This window comes from Pleurodeles waltl, chromosome 5, assembly GCF_031143425.1.
Source record: "Pleurodeles waltl isolate 20211129_DDA chromosome 5, aPleWal1.hap1.20221129, whole genome shotgun sequence".
In the NCBI taxonomy this organism is placed as follows: Eukaryota; Metazoa; Chordata; class Amphibia; order Caudata; family Salamandridae; genus Pleurodeles; species Pleurodeles waltl.
The window spans coordinates 1,799,121,806-1,799,140,273 of NC_090444.1; the positions used below are offsets into that span (position 1 = coordinate 1,799,121,806).

At 47.4% G+C, this 18,468-nt stretch overlaps 1 protein-coding gene across 2 annotated transcripts in view; it reads right to left on the minus strand.

Moving 5' to 3' along the window:
* The window catches only part of LOC138296807 (exportin-5-like), a 1,394,731-nt gene that overhangs the window by 334,560 nt on the left and 1,041,703 nt on the right, over positions 1-18,468 (minus strand). For both annotated transcript variants that reach the window (XM_069236253.1, XM_069236252.1), the window contains 2 exons: positions 13,026-13,070; positions 4,288-4,347 (listed from right to left, as the gene is read on the minus strand). In XM_069236253.1, the coding sequence (XP_069092354.1) occupies positions 4,288-4,347; positions 13,026-13,070 (105 nt within the window). The remainder of the gene's footprint in view (positions 1-4,287; positions 4,348-13,025; positions 13,071-18,468) is intronic.

Consider the following 18,468-nt stretch of genomic DNA (forward strand, 5'->3'; position numbering starts at 1 on the left):
GAATGATCTGCAAAACCCACCTGTCCATGGTGATATGTTCCCAGTGGGGCAGGTGATGGTGGATCCTGCCACCAACTGGATGGGAGTGAGGGGACGGACTAGGAGGGTTTGGAGGCTGCAGTGGGGGCAGAGGTGGACTGGACAGACCTCTGGTTCCCTGTCCCACGGCCACAAGGGATCCCACGTCCACGGCCACGCATAGGCAGTCCAGCGTGCGTGGCACGGTGGCTGGGTAGAGGAAGCGACAGGGCGCCCCTTTTGTGTCCACGAAAGGGATGAAAATCAGACTGTGGTGGGTGTGTGGCAGAGGAAAGACCAAGGGACCGAGCAATAGCCCGGGAATCCTTGAATCTCTCCAAGGCCGAGATTGCTTGGTCTCCGAAGAGACGGGTGCCACCAAAGGGCATGTCCATGAGTGACTGTTGGACATCCCCCGAGAAGCCGGAAGTGCATGACGAGGCGTGGCGCCGTAAGGCCACTGTCGTCGCAACCGATCTGCCCAGAGAGTCAGACGTATCCAGCCCATCTTTTTCTGCTAGGGAGATGATAGCACGGGCCTCCTCCAGGTATCTGCGACAGGACCTGTGTAACTGTATCCCACAGGGAGTGGGTATAATGGCCCAAAAGACATGCAGTGTTCACAGACCACAGTGCAAGGCTGGATCAAGAAAACAACTTCTTGTCAAATTGCTCCAGCCTTTTGGATTCCCTATCCAGGGGTACGGAAGGGAACATGCCAGAAGAAGAGGAAGCCTGGATTACAAGACTCTCAGGTGTAGGGTGTTGGGACAGGAATTCTGGGTCGTTCGGCACAAGCCGATGGCGGCGAGCGATAGTCCTGTTCACAGGAGCCCTTGAGTTGGGTTTGAACAACGTACCCAACCCAAAAGGACATCAGTGAGGGCCTCATTGAATGGGAGAAGGGGTTCTGAAGCAGAAGCCTCAGGCTGGAGCACCTTAGACAGGACTTCCACAGTAGGTAGCTCAAGGCCAAGGACCTCAGCTGCCCTACTGACCACCATACTCTAAGTAGCTCCCTCTGGCGTAGCCACGGTAGGAGGAGACAGCATGCCAGCGTCTGGAGAAGTATCCAGACCACTGGCTTTTCCCAAATCCTGTGCCCAGTCCATTGCAGGGTCATCCTGGTATTCTTAAGGGCCCAGGGACCCCTTCAATTCCTACCTGTATTCGTACCCATAGGTAAAAGGGTCTGAATCCGACCTCGGGCGAATAGGGCCCACCGAAGTCGACGGCGGCATCGGCTGATGCCGCTCCGACACCGAGTCGTTGGGGATAAGAATGGGGTCGACATCGATAGTGGGCACTACCGATATCGGGAGCGTCGACATTCGACTCAGCGCCGGGGAAGGTCTCAAAGGTACGACTGTCATCGGTGCGGATTCGCACACGGATCCAGAGGCGACCTCGGTGGCCGAAGCCACCAGGCGCGGAAGGCGAAGGCCCCTCAGCGGAACCCCAAGGCCCCTCAGCAGAACCCTTTGGGCCCAAAGGCGCCGTACCGGGGTCGGGCCGCCCAAAGATGAGGCGCATGGCCTCGTAAAACTCCTTCAGTTCGGGGGGGGGGGGGGGGGGGGGGGGGGGGGGGGGTCCCTCCGGCTCCGGGAAACTCAGGGAAGTGCGGAGTCAATCCAGACGCAGGCTCAGAAGACGGAGGCTTAGTGCGTGGACGCGCATCCCGCGTCGGCTGAGCGACGCGGTGAAGTCGGAGAGCGATGGGATTTCTTCGACTACTACTTACCTTGACCCGAGGACTTCGAAGAAGACGAGTGGTGATGACTCCGAGACCGATCTTGAGACCTTCCTCTTGAGCGAGACCGGGACCTACACGGAGCAGAGTGCCGGGCCACTATTAGCTTTAGGGACCGCTCCCTCAAAGCTTTCAGGTGCATGGCCCGACACTCGGAGCACGACTTCGGGTCAAGGTCGCGCTCGAGGCACCACAGACAAACGCAATGAAGATCCGTCACTGACATCGTCCGATGGGAGTCCTCACAAGGCTTGAACCCGATCTTCGGGGACATCTCGACGCACCAAAGTTGTACACAAAAAACTTCGACAAAAGGGTAGAATGCTGCCAAAAAATAGCCAGGGTAGATCTCTGGATCAGTGCGTGGCACGGAAAGAAAAGAACTGACGTCACTGCGCGAGGGCGGCGTCTATGTACTACTCCCGATGTCATCACGGTGACCACGACACCTGCGGAGTCGACCGATGCCACCTACTGACGTGCAAGGGTACTGCTCGAAGAAAAATCTCCGGATCCAATCTGACGCCTGGGGGAAATTCTTAGGTAAGGAATTTGCAACTAGAAGTCTCTATCAGATATACAGCGTTTCAAAGCCTGCCCCCCCCCCCCTCCTCCCCCAGTCTAGGTCAAAATGCTTCTGGGGTGTCCCATTTAATTGAATTTTCTACTTTGAAGTAAAACGCTGTAGCATTCACAATTTGGCAAGCTTTTTCCCTTTCATAGAACACTCCCCTGTTGGACCTCCATGTGTGTGCCTCTAGTTCCTCTCCTCCGGATCTCTAGAAAGATTAAGAAGGGGCACCACAAGCAAAATACTCCACATTATCTATCCATGAGACTTCTGATATAATAATAGTTCATTCTAATCTGTTTCATGTCTGCGACTCAAGACATCAGCGAGTCTCAAGGTCCTGGCAAATTGTACGACGTTCATTGCAGCCTCCTCGGTGCTCTGCACAATAGTCAACCTATTCATGTCACTGGACACATCATCAAAGTTTATTGGCAAACCCTGTTACCAATAATATGAGGACTTAAATTGGCAGTCTTTTGAACTGCTGGGGTGTCCACTGTTATTAATATTGACCTCTAAACTGGTGGCTAAACCCAAGGAACATTAAGTATCGCTAGTGGAACAATCTAAAAAGTGAGGTGAATCCCAAAGATCTCACTGCGGCCCAGTTCTGTCTGATGTTCCACAGTGACTGGTCTGCCCTTTCCTATACAAGGCACTGAACCTTAAAGGGCTTCTCCAATATTCATTTCCAAATATCTGCTCCAAATCTTTGTGTATGCATTAACTAGGTTGACTTCCCAGGACAATGCTGGGGCTCAGTGTAACGCGAGTCAGCATCTGTAGTGTCTGCATTAGCTGCTTAGAGGCATTCATAAGATGCTCAAGAAACCCACACAAACATTTCTACTATTGCTCCAGCAGTCTGTCAGGGCTACTGATTATCACAATCTATGGAAATATCTTGCCAACACATAAGTGGCATTGGTAGCACACAATTACACTTCCATAGGAAAAGCAATCCTAAATTCTCTATACATTTCCACTCCCTATCATGGGAAGCAGAGAGTTAAAAGTTCTTGTATAGTCTACTATAACACATCTAAACAACTTAGTTCTTAGGTGCAGAAAGAGGTGAAAGAAAGGAGCTGATCAAATGTGCAATGGGTGCTGTGGAGGCTAAAAACGTTGCAGACCAGGGTAGGTTCAGAAAAATGGTCAATGTAACCTACTGAAGGACTTCTATCTGCCTAGCAGAAGCTGAACTGTGGAATTACTGCAGCACAGGATAAGTGATCATTAAATCTTTGACTGGATGGGAGCGAGAAAGCGAGTAGAGTATAGATTTTCAAGGTGACCGCAACTTTTAAACAGATACCACAATCAAGTTATCTTCAAGCTTGTGTATCGCTTCAGAGTGCATTTGTGTGCAGACTTTGCACCTTGATGAACTGGGCATTGTACCCAAACACAGCAGCCAAACTGAGTGGAAGTCAGAAACCTGCATAGGATGATGCCAAGACCCAGAGAGATCAAAGTCCAAAGATTTAGGTGGAAAAAGGAATTTCCAGGCCCAAAAAAGTAGCACAGACATTGAACCCCAAGAAAAAATCCTTCTCAGCTTCGGATGTTGCGTCTGTAGAGGAGTGATAAAAATTAAGTGATGTCACCGGCGTATGGGTTAATTATATGGAGCGGTTGTGCAACTTCTGGTTCATCTGCATGACTCTCAGTCCTGATGTCTGCCAACACTGCATCCAGTTTGGTACTTCAGAAAGGGTTCTTATAAAGAAACTACAGTAGTGAATATTCATTAGATGGTTTGCTTGGGAAAGTGGAAAATTTCCCATCTTTGGAAAATCTTATCATGCTCACAAGCCTATCTCGTTTCATCAGTAAGTGGCCAATTATGACCTCTACAATTCATATTAAATGAAACCAGTAAAACCTACTAATGTTCAACATTTGGCAGTCTTTATTTTCCCAATACTGAGCATGTACTTACCATCACATTGCTCAACAGCTGCACTTGTTTCTGCCTTGTCACCAGCTTTGTGGCAATCACCTGATAACACAAAAAATCATGTATAAGAATACTGACAGCACTTTCTTTCTACTTTAGCGAAATATATTTTAAAATTGACAATTTTTTAACATCCTGTAGGACGTTGGCTCTGTATATACTATTTCTAAGTGAGAAATAGTGTTCACAGAGTCCAAGGGTCCCTCTTCGAGGTAAGATAGTGGCAAAAAGAGATAATTCTAATACTCTATTTTGAGGTAGTGTGGTCAAGCAGTAGGCTTATCAGAGGGTAGTGTTAAGCATTTGTTGTACACACACAGGCAATAAATGAGGAACACACACTCAAAGACTTACTCCAGGCCAATAGGTTTTTATATTGAAAAATATATTTTCTTAGTTTATTTTAAGAACCACAGGTTCAGGATTTACAGTAAACACTTTAAATGTAAGGTACTTCACTTACATACTTTAGGAACTTTGAATAAAAGCAATATCATATACAGTCTTTGTAAAAATGGCAATAAGCTATTTTAAAAGTGGACACAGTGCAAAAATCAACAGTTCCTGGGGGAGGCATAGGCAGCCCACCGTTGGGGGTTCAAGGCAACCCCAAAGTTACTACCCCAGCAGCTCTGGGCTGGTCAGGTGAAGAGGTCAAAGAGGTGCCCAAAACAAATAGGCGCCTATGGAGAACAGGGGTCCTCCGGTTCCAGTCGCTTACCGGCCCTGGGACCGCACCCCAGCTGCTGCAACTCCATCACTGACTTCATCGTACCCCTCGCCATTGACTCCAAATTCATTTTCCTCAGCGACCTCAAATTCCACCTCAATGACTACAGTGACGCCAACACTACCAGCCTCCTCGAATGCATAAACATAGGACTCACCTAACTCATACATGGCCATCCACACACAGCAGGACACACACTGGATCCCATATTCACCTCCAGCAACCACCTAAGACCACACACACACACACACCACTCTCAACTGAGAGCCCCCCACCACAGCTGAGGCAAAATAACAGAAACCCAATGGACCAACGCCCTCAATGGTTCCAACCTCAACCCCGCCACATCCCTCGACCAGGGGGGTCAGGAACCTCAACTCATGGATCACAAACTACTCCAACAACATCGCCTCCATCAAAGGCAGCAACAACATATGGCCCAAAAAACAGGCCAGATGGTACACCAAAGAACTTAGAATCGCTAAAAGCATCTCCAAACAGCAGAAAAGAAATTGGCGCACTGCCAAGGACACCACTGACCGAACCTCCTTCAAGACCTCCCTAACACTCTACAATCAGCTTCTAAAGGAGCAGAAGAAATAGGTCATTGCTGCTCGCACAGATTCAAACTCCAATCACAGCATGTAACTCTTCAACATTGTCAGAGAGTTCTCCAACTCCGAAGCCACCGAGAACGGCATCACCCCTTTGCAGGAGCTCTGCAGACCACAGCAAACTCAAGAACTACTGACCCTGCACCCTGCTCCCTTTCCCAGCCAAAGTAGTGGAGAAAGCCATCAACAGACCGCTCACCACACATCTCGAGCAAAACGACCTACTCAACTCCTCCCAGTTCAGATTACGAAACACAACCCCTGCACCAATCTTATCACTCGCCCACATCAACAGAAGCTCGAGCGGAGGACGCTCCTACTCCTACCTCCCAGCGAAAGCTTGGAACAACCTTCCTCTGCAACTCCGTTCCTCCCCATCTCTACCAGAATTCTGAAGAACACTCAAGACCTGGCTATTCAACTAAGCCTATCGCACCACCCTGCAAGTGCCTGCATACTGTCTTGGTGATTAGTCACGCTATACAAACTGACTGACTGATTAACTGATAGTTGCAAGAGAGATGTGATTCAGCTTACTGGTCGAGGACTGCATGATAAGGCTCTTTAGAGTGGGGTGCTCAGTGAGAAAATTCAGATCACCAACCACCAGTTTGTGATGCTTGACCAACTGCCTATTCACAGGCAGGCAAGAACAAGGTTTTGACCAAGTGGCATCAAAATATCAATGACGGTATGATTAAAGGGAAACAACTGCTCAGCAGTAGCAGCTGGTCCAGGCTGTAAGATCTTTCTTAGGACATTTGTTTTGGTCTCAATGTAAAGGGCAATAATTCTAGTGTCCCAGTTGCCCTCTGAACCACCATCACAAACGAAGCACTCTCTTCTGTTGGTGATCCAAGAGGTGAGACAAGCTCTATTTCAGCTGAGGTGTCAAGACCACTGGCAGTCTGTAAATCTATTAACAAGGCATCATCTGTATTGTGAGGGGGAGCAAGCCATTCCATGACCATCTTGCAATTCCCACTGCTCTGGAAAAGGACAGGAATCAGAACCACAAAGATAATGGAGGTTTTGCAGGAACATGTGATATGGCAGAGGCAGAGTTGGCGTAAGGATCTGTGGCTAGATAGTGTGCAGTGATGTGAAGTGAGTTCTCACATGCACCATATACACCACAGTTTGATATTTCATTCACTTTGTTCTCCCTTCTAGGCCTTCCTCAGACACTTCAAACAGGTAGGCCCAATGTGCATTTTAATGCATTTGCTCACGATCTAGCATAGTTAGCTTAGGATCCTGACGAATGCCCCAAACCAGTTTTTTGGCTATAGGAGACATGGCAGAAACATGTTGGTCATAGAATTCTGTAAGACACCTTGAACCATTATGTTCAAGATTGTCACATATTGTTTTTAACCTTACCAACAAACACCTTCATTAGAGCATTGTATAATATAGGTGATTTGTGAGGTAATTTTATTATCAATTCTTTCTTCAACTGGATTCCCGTTTTATCCAGAAAGATAAAATGTCAGCACTCCCTCAGAGTTCCTTTAACAACGAGGTTGATTCTGCCCAGGTGGTTTCATCTTATCTGGCTGGGGCTAGTTGGTCAAATGATGAAGCATGAAAATATAATGTGTGTGAGACTACCTAGTCCGTAAAGGGAACTCCCCCCACTCGTCCCTGAACACTCGAAAGTCACTACCATTTTCCATGTCTACAAAGTAGACCGCCTAGCCGGCGACCTACTCACCTTTGGAACAGGCCAGAGAGGCCTGCTCCTAGTATCCCCCACACACGTTGTGTTATAGGTTCAAGGGAGATTGTGTGGGGTTGATATACTCCCAGTACTCTCTTTGTTTAGCAGTAGATGTCTCTACCATAACGTTACTGAAGTTAAGTATCTTGTTAATTTGATGATACTTCTAGCTGCAGATTCCTTATGTTAGAATAGATACGAAAGCAATCTCTCCTCAAAGGTGGGTCTGCAGACGTTTCAACTAAGAAGACTTGCAGGATTGAAGGGGCAAAGTGCCCATTTCACTGGACCAGACGGTCGAGGCAGTTGTGTTTGGCAAATGTGTCCTTCTAGCCAAAACAGTGGTTACAGCTGTAGCTCTAGTGGAGTGAGCTCTTAAGCCCTCAGGGGGGCTGTATCTTGGCCACTGTATACCACATTTTAATGTAGAGGATGATCCATTAAGAGATGGTTCTCTTCTGAATTGCCGTCCCTTTCTTTGCTTCTGCAAATACAAGTTGATTGTTAACCCAAAAGTCTTTGGTATGATCAACATACAAAAATAATGCTCTTTTTGGGTCGAGATGGAGAAGTCTCTTGTCTTCTTTGAAAGGATGAGGAGGGGATAAAAGGTAGGCAGGGTGATGTTTTGCCTAACATGAAAAGGTGTGACCACCTTTGGCAAAAAGGATGCTTAAGTTCGAAGAACCAGCTTGTCTGATAAGAATGAAGTGTAGGGAGAATTAATTGAAAGTGCCTGCAACTCTCTAACCCTCCTAGCAGATATTATCAACACAAGGAAGATAGTTCTGATTCCAGTCCCACTGGGGCATTATGAAGGGCGTGGGAGGAAAAATATGCTGCAAACCTTTACGGAACCTGGTCACAACAGGGAGTTTTGATCCAATAGGTGTAGAGAGGCAGAAATGGGGGACAGATATCTTTTCACTATGCCCAAAGCAAAGCCTCGCCGGGCCAGTGATAGAATGAAAAGCAGAAATTCAGACAAGGGTGTAGATAGAGATCAACTGATTCCAATGCACACCAAGCCACAAATTTGTCCCATCAGCAAGTATAAATAGCTTTGGAAGAAAACAGTGCATACTTCAGGTGGGAGATCAAACATTCTCAACTGCTGCTGCTCAATCTCTAAAAATGTAGGTGGAGAGTGGACATGTTTGCCCTGTTTATGCAACAGAAGATCCTTCCAGATGGGCACCCTGACTGAAGGGCAGATGCTCATGAGTTTCAGAAAACCATACTCTCCGTGTCCAGTGAGGAGCCACTAGCCCAGTTGTTCTTAATCTTCTTGAGAACTCAAAACAAGAGTAGTATTGTCTGAAAAGTGTATAAGAGTCCTGAGCTCTACTCAAGATGAAATGCATCTTTGTGCGAGAGCCACCTGGAAACTTTCACTGTGCAGAACTGCTGCCATTAGGTGTTCTCGGCGGTGACGAACAAACCTGACCTAGGCTCTTCCCAATCTCGGGACAGACCTTGCACCTCTTCCAGATGAATATGCCATTCATGATCTGCTAAATATCGAGAGCTGAGTCCACCAGATGTTTAACAACCAAAAATATGTCCTGACGTTTCAGCCATGTCCATAGGCTCAGAGTCTCTGGATCATAGGGTCCTCGAACTCACCCCGCCCTGCTTGTTGCAATACCACATGGTGGTAGTGGTTTCGGTGAACACCTTTCCTTTATGGAAAGGAAAAAGGCTTTTAGTGCAAATCAAATTGCTCTCAGTTCCAAAAGATTGATGTGGAGCTGGGATTCCACCAGAGGGCTCTGATATCCACCTCTCTCAAGAGGCTGCCTCAACCCAAGAGTGATGTGTCTGTGACTACTGTGTGTTCTGGGAGGTGAAGAGAGAGGGGTCTACTATTGACCTAATCGCGATCAGTGATTGACCACTGCAAGTCATTTTAGTTCCCTCCGATATCTGGACGGGAAAGATTTGCCTGCTGCTCTGCCCACTGTGTCTTTCAGTCCCACTGCAAAGCCCTCATATGCCAACTGGCATCTTTTACCAATACAATGCAGGAGATTATAAGGTTCCAGCAGCCTCTGAGTCAGTCTCACTGAAATCCAGGATAGAAGATGAAACACTGGAATCATACATCCTGGGCTCACTGCTCTGATGAATAGGACCAAAACTGCACTGTATTCAGAACAGCAGCAATGAAAGGAGTGATTTGTCTTCAACAGCCAATCATCAAGGTAGGGGAACAATGGAAACCATGACCTCTGCAGGTGTGCTGCAAGCTCCACCACGACTTTGGTGAACACCGAGGGGCACTGGTCAGACCAAAAGAGAGGACAGATGCCTACATCCTTCTTTGGCACCAGAATGTAGCGGGAATATCAACGTCCACCTACTTCTGATGCTGGCACAGTGTGAATTGCTCCTTTGGCCAGAAGGGCCAGCACATCCTGTAGCAAGTGTGCAAGGTAGTCCTCTGTTAGATGATCTGGGGACAGAAGAAGTGGTGCCGGGGTTTGTTGGAAGGGGAGGGAGTAACCCTGTTGGACAATCTGAAGCACCCATTTACCTGTTGTGAGCTCCAGCCAGTTGTTCAGATGGTATCGGATTCTGCTGCCAACTGGATATCCACGTTGGATTGAGGGCAAATTAAAGAGACTGACTGTGTGGCTGGTGGGGGTTTGGGGGAGCGGCTTGGCCAGAACTCTGGCTTTGGGCTCCATGTGGCTTGTGGGAGCTGCGCCCATGGCCATGAAACGACTGAGCCTGCCCATCGTGGTGGCTATGGGGGAATGGACACAACTGTGGAATGGGTGTAAGGAGGAATGAGACTATTGCGGGGTCACAGAGAACCCCAACGACATAGCAGTGGCCCTACTGTCATTCAGGATGCCCAAGGTCGAATCCTTCTTGTCTCCAAAGACATCAAAGGGAGGGCATGTCTATGAATGAGGCTTGGACATCACAAAAAGCCAGTGTTCCTCAACCAGGTGTGAGGTTGAAGCGCCACGAGAAAGCAACAGCTCTGCTCAGTGAGTCGGTCATAAACAACCCACATCTGATTGTCAACTTTGCTGCGTCTCGCCTGTCAGAAATAGATTGGGAGAGTATAGCCATGGGCGCAGAGTATAGCCCGAGCCTCATCCACGACCATAGGCAGCACGAGCGCAGTCCAATCCCACACAGTATGGTAATAACAGCACAATAAGCATGCAGTGTTCATAATGGCAGGCTGGCGGAAGAGAAAAGGTATCCAGCCTCTTGGATTCCTTATCCAGTGGTGTCAAAGGGAATGCCCTGGGACTGATTCGGGAAGTTGAATGCTGGACCATCCAGGCTTCCAGGAATAGGGTCATGGCAGAGAAAGGCTGGGTTCCCAGGAGCAGGGCGATGGTGGCGAGCCATGGTGCTGTCCATGGCACTGGTTTTGACTTGAACCATGTGTAGATGTAGGTCCAGGATTTCAGCTGCGCTCCAGACCACTATTGTGAAAGAGGCCCCTTCATCTGCAGCCACTGTGGGAGGAGAGTGGAGGCCAGTGACTGGTGAGGTATCCAGACAACTTATGTCAGCAAAGTCCACATCCAGCTGTCATTGGCTATGGTCTCTGCTAAGGGGTAAGTATAGGTATATAGATACTAAGACTTCCTCCATTCATGTTCCTCAGTGAAACCAGCCGTGAAATAGGGCTCTGTCTTCAATTCAGGCAGTGTGGGACTGGTCGGCGCTGGAAGCAATGTTGTGAGATGCGGGTCTGGCTCCATATCAGAGACGGAAATCACATTGGGGGCGCCAGTAACGACGCCACTGGAATGGTCTCCGGAGAAGGCATGGAAGTCGCAGGCAGGGCCAATATAGATCCACTAACAGATCCTAAAGGACTGCCTGGAGTGTGGACCCGCTGACAGAGCCCCAGTCGAAGATCTTCCCAAACCTATGGGACACAAAGGTGCTCCAGAGGGGCTAGCCCACCTAAAAATGAGGCTCATGATCTTACAAAAATCTCAACAGTTGGAAGGAGGTTGCTCTGGCTCCAGGAACTTTAGGGAAGTGTGGAGCGGACCCAGTTTCCAATGCTGGCTGCACAGGAACCACCTGCAAGTGAGGTCGGGATTTGCGGCATCATTCTCTTGCGTTGACCAAAGAATGGGAGGGACATGGAGAAGTCAAAGAGTGCTTTGACTTCTTGGACTTATTCTTATGGGACTTAACTGAAGAAGTTTTGAAGAGTGACGAGGACCGAACCAGACCCAAGATCTCCCGCGCAAACAAGACCAGGAGTGGCACGGAGTTACATGGCAAGCGACCAAGAGTTTAATGGCCTGCTTTCAGATGGCCTTTCAGTTCATAGGCTTGCACTCTTTACACACAGCATGGAGTTGTAGCTCCTTCTCCGGCACCACAGACACACCAAGTGGGGTCCGTCAACGACATCTGTCAATGACATGCTTCACAAGGTTTGAATCCAGTGGGTTTCCTATAGGGCATCCCTGAAAAAATAGAAAAAAGGCACACTAGTCATCTACAAATAGTGTCGAAAAAAGTCAGTCAAAAAGAGAAAGAGGGGAGCTTAATCGAGATCCGATGGCACGGAAAAGAAGGAACTGAGGTCAGCGCTCTGGGGTGGCGTCTACATAGGCACTGTCCATGTCATTTAAGGCGCGGATGACGCCACACAAAGCCGACCAACGAGCAAGGGGATTGTTCACGAAATTTCAGAATCCAGTCTGACCCCTGGAGAATATTCTAAGGTTAGGAATCAGTGGGTAGAAGTCTCTATCAGATCACGACCACAAAACCAGCTGTCAGAAAGTGAGCACTGCTATGAAAATGTATCATCACGGCTAATTCCAGGGGCTGAGTGAGCAGGTAGCCACACAAAAATAATACTCAAAGATGCAACAGACACAAGAAGGGTTCGGCTCAAGATGACATGTCGCAGGGCACGAAAAGAGCACAGAGAACAAGAAGCCCTGCTACCTGAGGAAGATGCGAGATATGAAGGTAAACTTATCATCCAATATTAAGACAACTCAGAAAAATAGAAATGTAAAACCTTCAAATAGGAAAGTGTGAGGTGCAGTTACCTTATTTCCAGCTCATCTCATTAACAACTGCCTTCAGACTGCATTCACTGGAAGGTGACAAGTTAAAAGGAACACAGAGAGCAGGAAGGAGGATAAAAAATAAGAGGCTGAGCAAGTAGACCCCAATGGAGAAAAGCAAATGTATGCAAGCTTTCAGAAGCATAACAGCAGTAACTTAGGTAAAGAGGAGGGGCGCAGAGGAAATCTTCAACTTCTCCATCTTGACCATACCCACTTAAAGTTCTCCGTGTCACTGGGTGTCATTAGAGAGGTGCCACTTGCATCTTTGGGCACACACAGCATGAAGGTTCACAGTTTTTCAGATCACTTGTAGTTACATTTGAAACCCTGAATTGTTATATGAAACATGCTCTAAATGTATACTTTCTGTTCTGTATTCCTCCACTGGTTTGCCCCCTGAGGGTTTGTAAAGGCCTCATGTTTTGATGTAATTTATGTTGGTGGATGGCCATTTATCGAGCAACACTGCACTAAAGCTGCATAGATTTTAAAACTTAATACTTAAAATCACAAGCAAATTATTGTTCTAGCAGTATTTACTTTCCATGCTTTTTCCGTAAGATAGCACATGCACTTACCAGCTGAACTGGAAATGTTATCACTAATGCATACACAGTCATCATCTGCAAATACAAAAATAAATACTGTTACATGGGAAATAGCGCAAGAACCACTTCGGCCTCTACACCAGTCATTTTAAATTAAAGTGCTACATGTGCACTCTCAGCCAGACTCAAAAACCTAATTGTTCTTCCATACTTTTACAGTCCTTACAGTGGAAACTTACAATAGTCTCATAAGATTTTATGAAGGAAAGCCTAAGATATTAATGATCAGGAAATAATTTAGCATACAAATTTATGTTACTTAAAAAATAGCTTCTAGAAGCTTCCTATCTCTTTGCCTCGGTTTTAGGACCTTGCAGCTCGGACTCCATTGCCTCACAGATAGCGACCCTGATTGCAACTGGGGCAGAGCAGTTTCCCAGGATGGCATACCACGGCACCCAATTACAACCAGCCCAGTGTTGTTGGTCAGATAGCCCTGTTGCAGGAACACTGGACATGATTTTATCAGTGTGAAAATCACACATGGCTCAGCCAGCCAGGCCCAGGGTGAAGCTTTCCTACAACAATGAGAGCGCACAAGCAGACACCAACACCCCTTGATACTCGTCGTCCTGCCTCCACTGGCACACATCTTTTCTACTTCTTCTATTTAGTGCCTGTTTAGAACAGTTGGTAGTTGGGAGCATTAATCCCTATGTACATCAGGAAAAACCAGGGCCACATCCGTGGCATAGCTTAGTCTGTGAGATCTGGAAGGGGGGCATAGGAATCTCAAATTTCCCAACTAAAAGCAGTGGGCTGCAGTGTAGAGGGGTTTGAAAACCAAGGTTCGGAATAGACTATTTTTTTTTTTTAAATCAAGAACAGGGTCAGTACTGTTTTGCATTAGGTGGGCCTCTGCCTAGAGGGGCACTGTGGGCGAAAAACAATGGGTTGGAATGGTACCCCAAACAATTGCCACGGGTTGGACTATTAGCATTCATTCATCCCATCAATTTTTGGGTGTCTGATTGCCTGCAGTATGCCTGAAACCTGAGGCTGGCTCAGTTTTCCAAGCCTACTACTGCCAATGTTTGTGAATTCCAATAAATTATTAAATTTGCACCCATTCAAGGAGCTATTTCCATGACTGCAGACTTACTACTTTTTTTTTTTAACCTGGCCACTATAGATATTGAAGTCTCCAATCAAACAAATTAGAGAGCTATAGAAAAATATAGATATCCATACCCACGAAAGAAGTGACTCAAACAGATGGGCTCCCCAAAGATACGAGCTTCAAAGGAGAAGCCACCTTTGAAAGGCAAGTGCCAAACATTTGGGAAAGTGGCTGCTTTATTGTTTAGGTAGACAAGCCAGTGCTAAGGACGGGGAGAGAACAAGTGTTGTCAAATCAGCTTTTAGTGACGTGTAGCCCCCACTGATTTCCACAGCTGTGGGTTTCGCTAGAGAGATCTGCATGCCGTGAGAGGGGTTCTGCCATGGTGGAAGTAGACAAAATGGAGCCTTGTGGGATAGGTAGATACACACTTCAGAGGAGGTAGCCATCAGAAGGGAGAGGACATGGAAGCCCATTGGTTAGTGATCGCAACCTCCCCTGATAGCACTCTCTGAGCAAAAAAAGGGCATACCTGACACCCAGAGCTTGTGGACTGGAGAACACAACAGAAGAAGAACTATTCTGATGTACAAAGGATCTGGCGGAGGAAAGCTGCATGAAAGTTGGACATCACCTGCTGCACCTTCGGATAGAAAAGGAATGAACTATGCCTGCTGTGTCCTTCTTGTAGAGAAGCCAACTCCTGAGCCCAGCCAGAAGCAAGAGACTCCAAGGGTCAGTTGGCTGGCCTTCTGTTCACAGCACTGGGTCCCAAAAGCTGAGGTAGACTGCCTGGCGAATTGGTAGCAGAGGTCTTCAGAACATCTCTCCTCGTCCGGATGCAGCCTGAAGTATGAAGCCCAGATGCTCCAAAGCTGTACCAAATTTGGTGGACTCTCGAGAGAGTCGTCGAGGTGTAACTGAGTGGCCCAGAAGGCAAGTTACCGCTAAAAGAAGGAAACTGCTGTACAGGGCAACAGGTAGCCCACTGGCGACTGGACTTCTGTAGAGCTCGATAGGACTTCAACAAACGTTGTCACCTCAACAAGTCAGTGGACAACAAAATGCCAAGAGGAAGACAGCCATCAAGCGCATAGCACCCTGACTCTGGGGAAAGACAAATACTTTTGAGGTGCCTCACAGCTTGCTGTACTTCCTGTAATCTCAGGCTAAGGGACTGCAATCTCAGTGACAGGCAGTATCCCTTTCTTCCTTGATTCTCTCTAGGGCTGAGTCAGCTTCATCTCGGAATAGGCCAGAGTCATCAAATGGGAGGACCATTAGACTCACATGCACATTACTAAATAATCTGCTGGACTTAAGGCATGCTTGCCTCCCTGGGGCCAATCTGTGAGCATATGAACCAAGCAAGTGTTCCCTGTGTGTTAACCAAGGGGCGTGTTTGGCACAGACAGAAATATTTTGTGAAGGCAACTAAGCCAAAGATTAGTGCAATGTGTTATATTGTGTCAGTGTAAATCCAACATTTCTGAAAATTGTACATGGGTAACTCACAGTCCGTTAGATCTTTATTCAAATTTGTAGTCCAGGTATCCTGTAGTCACAGACACTTTAGTCTTCCATACAAAGGACTGATACAGTTGTATTATTGCTCTCCTACAGTTTCTCAATGCCAAAAGTGTTGTCAAAGCGTTGTATGCATGGAGTGCCACACCATCAATGCTGCATGAGTCTCTAGAGAACAAATTATTAACCTTCAGTATTTCTCTTTCTTGTAGAGACGTTACCTTACTGCAGATTCCTCACTGGCCCTCCTGTTATCCCTGTTCTGTGACCCGGACTATAAATTCATTAATAAAAGAATCCAGCTGGTTATGAAGCGCACCAGAGGGAGTTGGCATTGATCCAAAGAGTGGGAGCATGCCCTCATGGAACTCTTCCATCTACCTTGGTGTCAAAGATAGTCTAGTCTCAGACACTCAAGTTGTGCTGGGACAAGTTGCGGGATGGGCTCTGACGTCGACCGATTTCAGAAGCAAGACTGACTGACATGGCAATGCCTTCTCACGAGTATGTGAGTGAAGTGAAGGGTCTGAGCCCTGCTTGTATTTTTTATGTTTGTTCTTCAACTTAACGGAAAACTTGAAGTTCAACGACGATGGACAATGGGATCAACACCTGTGACTTCTAGAACAGAAACGAGACCAGGATTGTCCCTTCAACTTGGACCTGTCTGCTGCAGAGTCTTCCAGTGCTTAGCAACAGAGTTTTGCCTCATGGTCTCGTATGGACTTTGAGTTCATCAATGGGGGACAGCTATCCTTTCACTTTGCCTAAAGCAAAGCCTCGCCGGGCCAGGGATAGAACGAAACGGAGAACTTCAGACAAGGGTGCACATAGAAATCAACTGATTCTAATGCACAACAAGCCACAAACCTGTCCCATCAGCAGGTATAAATAGCTTTGGAAGAAAACAGTGCATACTTCAGGAGGGAGATCAAACACCCTCAACTGTTGCAGCTAAATCTCCACACATGTAGGTGGAGAATGGATGGGTTTGGATGCAGTACCCTGCGCCCTGTTTCGGCAACAGAAGATCCTTCCAAATGGGCACCCAGACTAGAGGAAAGATGCTCATGCTTAGGAGTTTGGGAATACCATACTCTCTGTGCCCACTGCAGAGCCACTAAAATGGTAGCCCAGATGTTCTTAATCTTCTTGAGAATTCTGGACTGGAGTGGTATTGTATGAAAAGTGTATAGGAGTCCTGAGCTCTACTCGAGACAAAATGCATCTTCACGGAGAGCCACCTGGAAATCTTCAGCGTGCAGAACTGCTGCCATTAGGTGTTCTTGCTGGTGGTGAACAAACCTGACCTAGGCTCTTCCCAATCTCAGAACAGACTTTGCACCACTTCCAGATCAATATGCCATTCATGATCTGCTATATATCGCAAGCTGAGTCCACTAGCTGTTTAACCACCAAAAATATGTCCTTATGTTCCAGCCATGTCCATGGGCAAAGAGTCTCTGGATCGTAGGTTCCTCAAACCCACCCCACCCTGCTTGCTGCAATATCACATGGTGGTGGTGTTTTCGGTGAACGCCTTTTGTAGGAAGTTGGTTCTGTATACACTATTTCAAAGTAAGAAATAGTGTGCACAGAGTCCAAGGGTTCCCCTTAGAGGTAAGATAGTGGCAAAAAGAGATAATTCTAATGCTCTATTTTGTGGTAGTGTGGTCGAGCAGTAGGCTTACCAGAGGGTAGTGTTAAGCATTTATTGTACACACACAGGCAATAAATGAGGAACACACACTCAAAGACAATTCCAGGCCATTATGTTTTTATATAGAAAAATTTATTTTCTAGTTTATTTTAAGAACTACAGGTTCAAGATTTACAAACAATACTTTAAATGAAAGGTATTTCACTCAGGTATCTTAGGAACTTTGAATTATCACAATAGCATGTACAGTTTTGACAAAAATTGCAATAAGCTATTTTAAAAGTGGACACTGCAAAAATCAACAGTTCCTGGGGGAGTTAAGTAATTGTTAAGTTCACAGGTAAGTAAAACACTTACAGGGTTCAAAGTTGGGTCCAAGGTAGCCCACCGTTGGGGGTTCAAGGCAACCCCAAAGTTACCACACCAGCAGCTCAGGGCCGGTCAGGTGCAGAGGTCAAAGTGGTGCCCAAAACACATAGGCTTCAATGGAAATAGGTTTGGCTTGGTTCCAGTCTGCCAGCAGGTAAGTACCCGTGACTTCGTAGGGCAGACCAGGGGGGTTTTGTAGGGCACCAAGGGGGGGGGGGGTGACACAAGCAGGCACAGAAAGTACACCCTCAGCGGCACAGGGGCGGCCGGGTGCAGAATGCAAACAGGTGTCGGGTTTTCAATAGGAATCAATGGGGAGACCCGGGGGTCTCTTCAACGATGCAGGCAGGCACGGGGGGGCCTCCTCGGGGTAGCCACCACCTGGGTTAGGCAGAGGGTCGCCTGGGGTGGTCGCTCCTGCACTGGAGTGCAGTTCCTTCAGGTCCTGGGGGCTGCGGGTGCAGTGTGGTTTCCAGGCGTCGGGTTCCTTGAAGCAGGCAGTCGCGGTCAGGAGGAGCCTCTGGATTTCGTCTGCAGGCATCGCTGTGAGGGCTCAGGGGGGTCAACTCTGGCTACTCACGGGCTCACAGTTGCCGGGGAGTCCTCCCTGTAGTGTTATTTTTCCGCAGGTTGAGCCAGGGGCGTCGGGTGCAGAGTGGAAAGTCTCACACTTCTGGTGGGAAACGTGTGGTCTTTAAAAGTTGCTTCTTTGTTTCAAAAAGTTGCAGTTTCTTGAACAGGACTGCTGTTCTCGGGAGCTTCTTGGTCCTTCAGATGCAGGGTAGTCCTCTTACGCC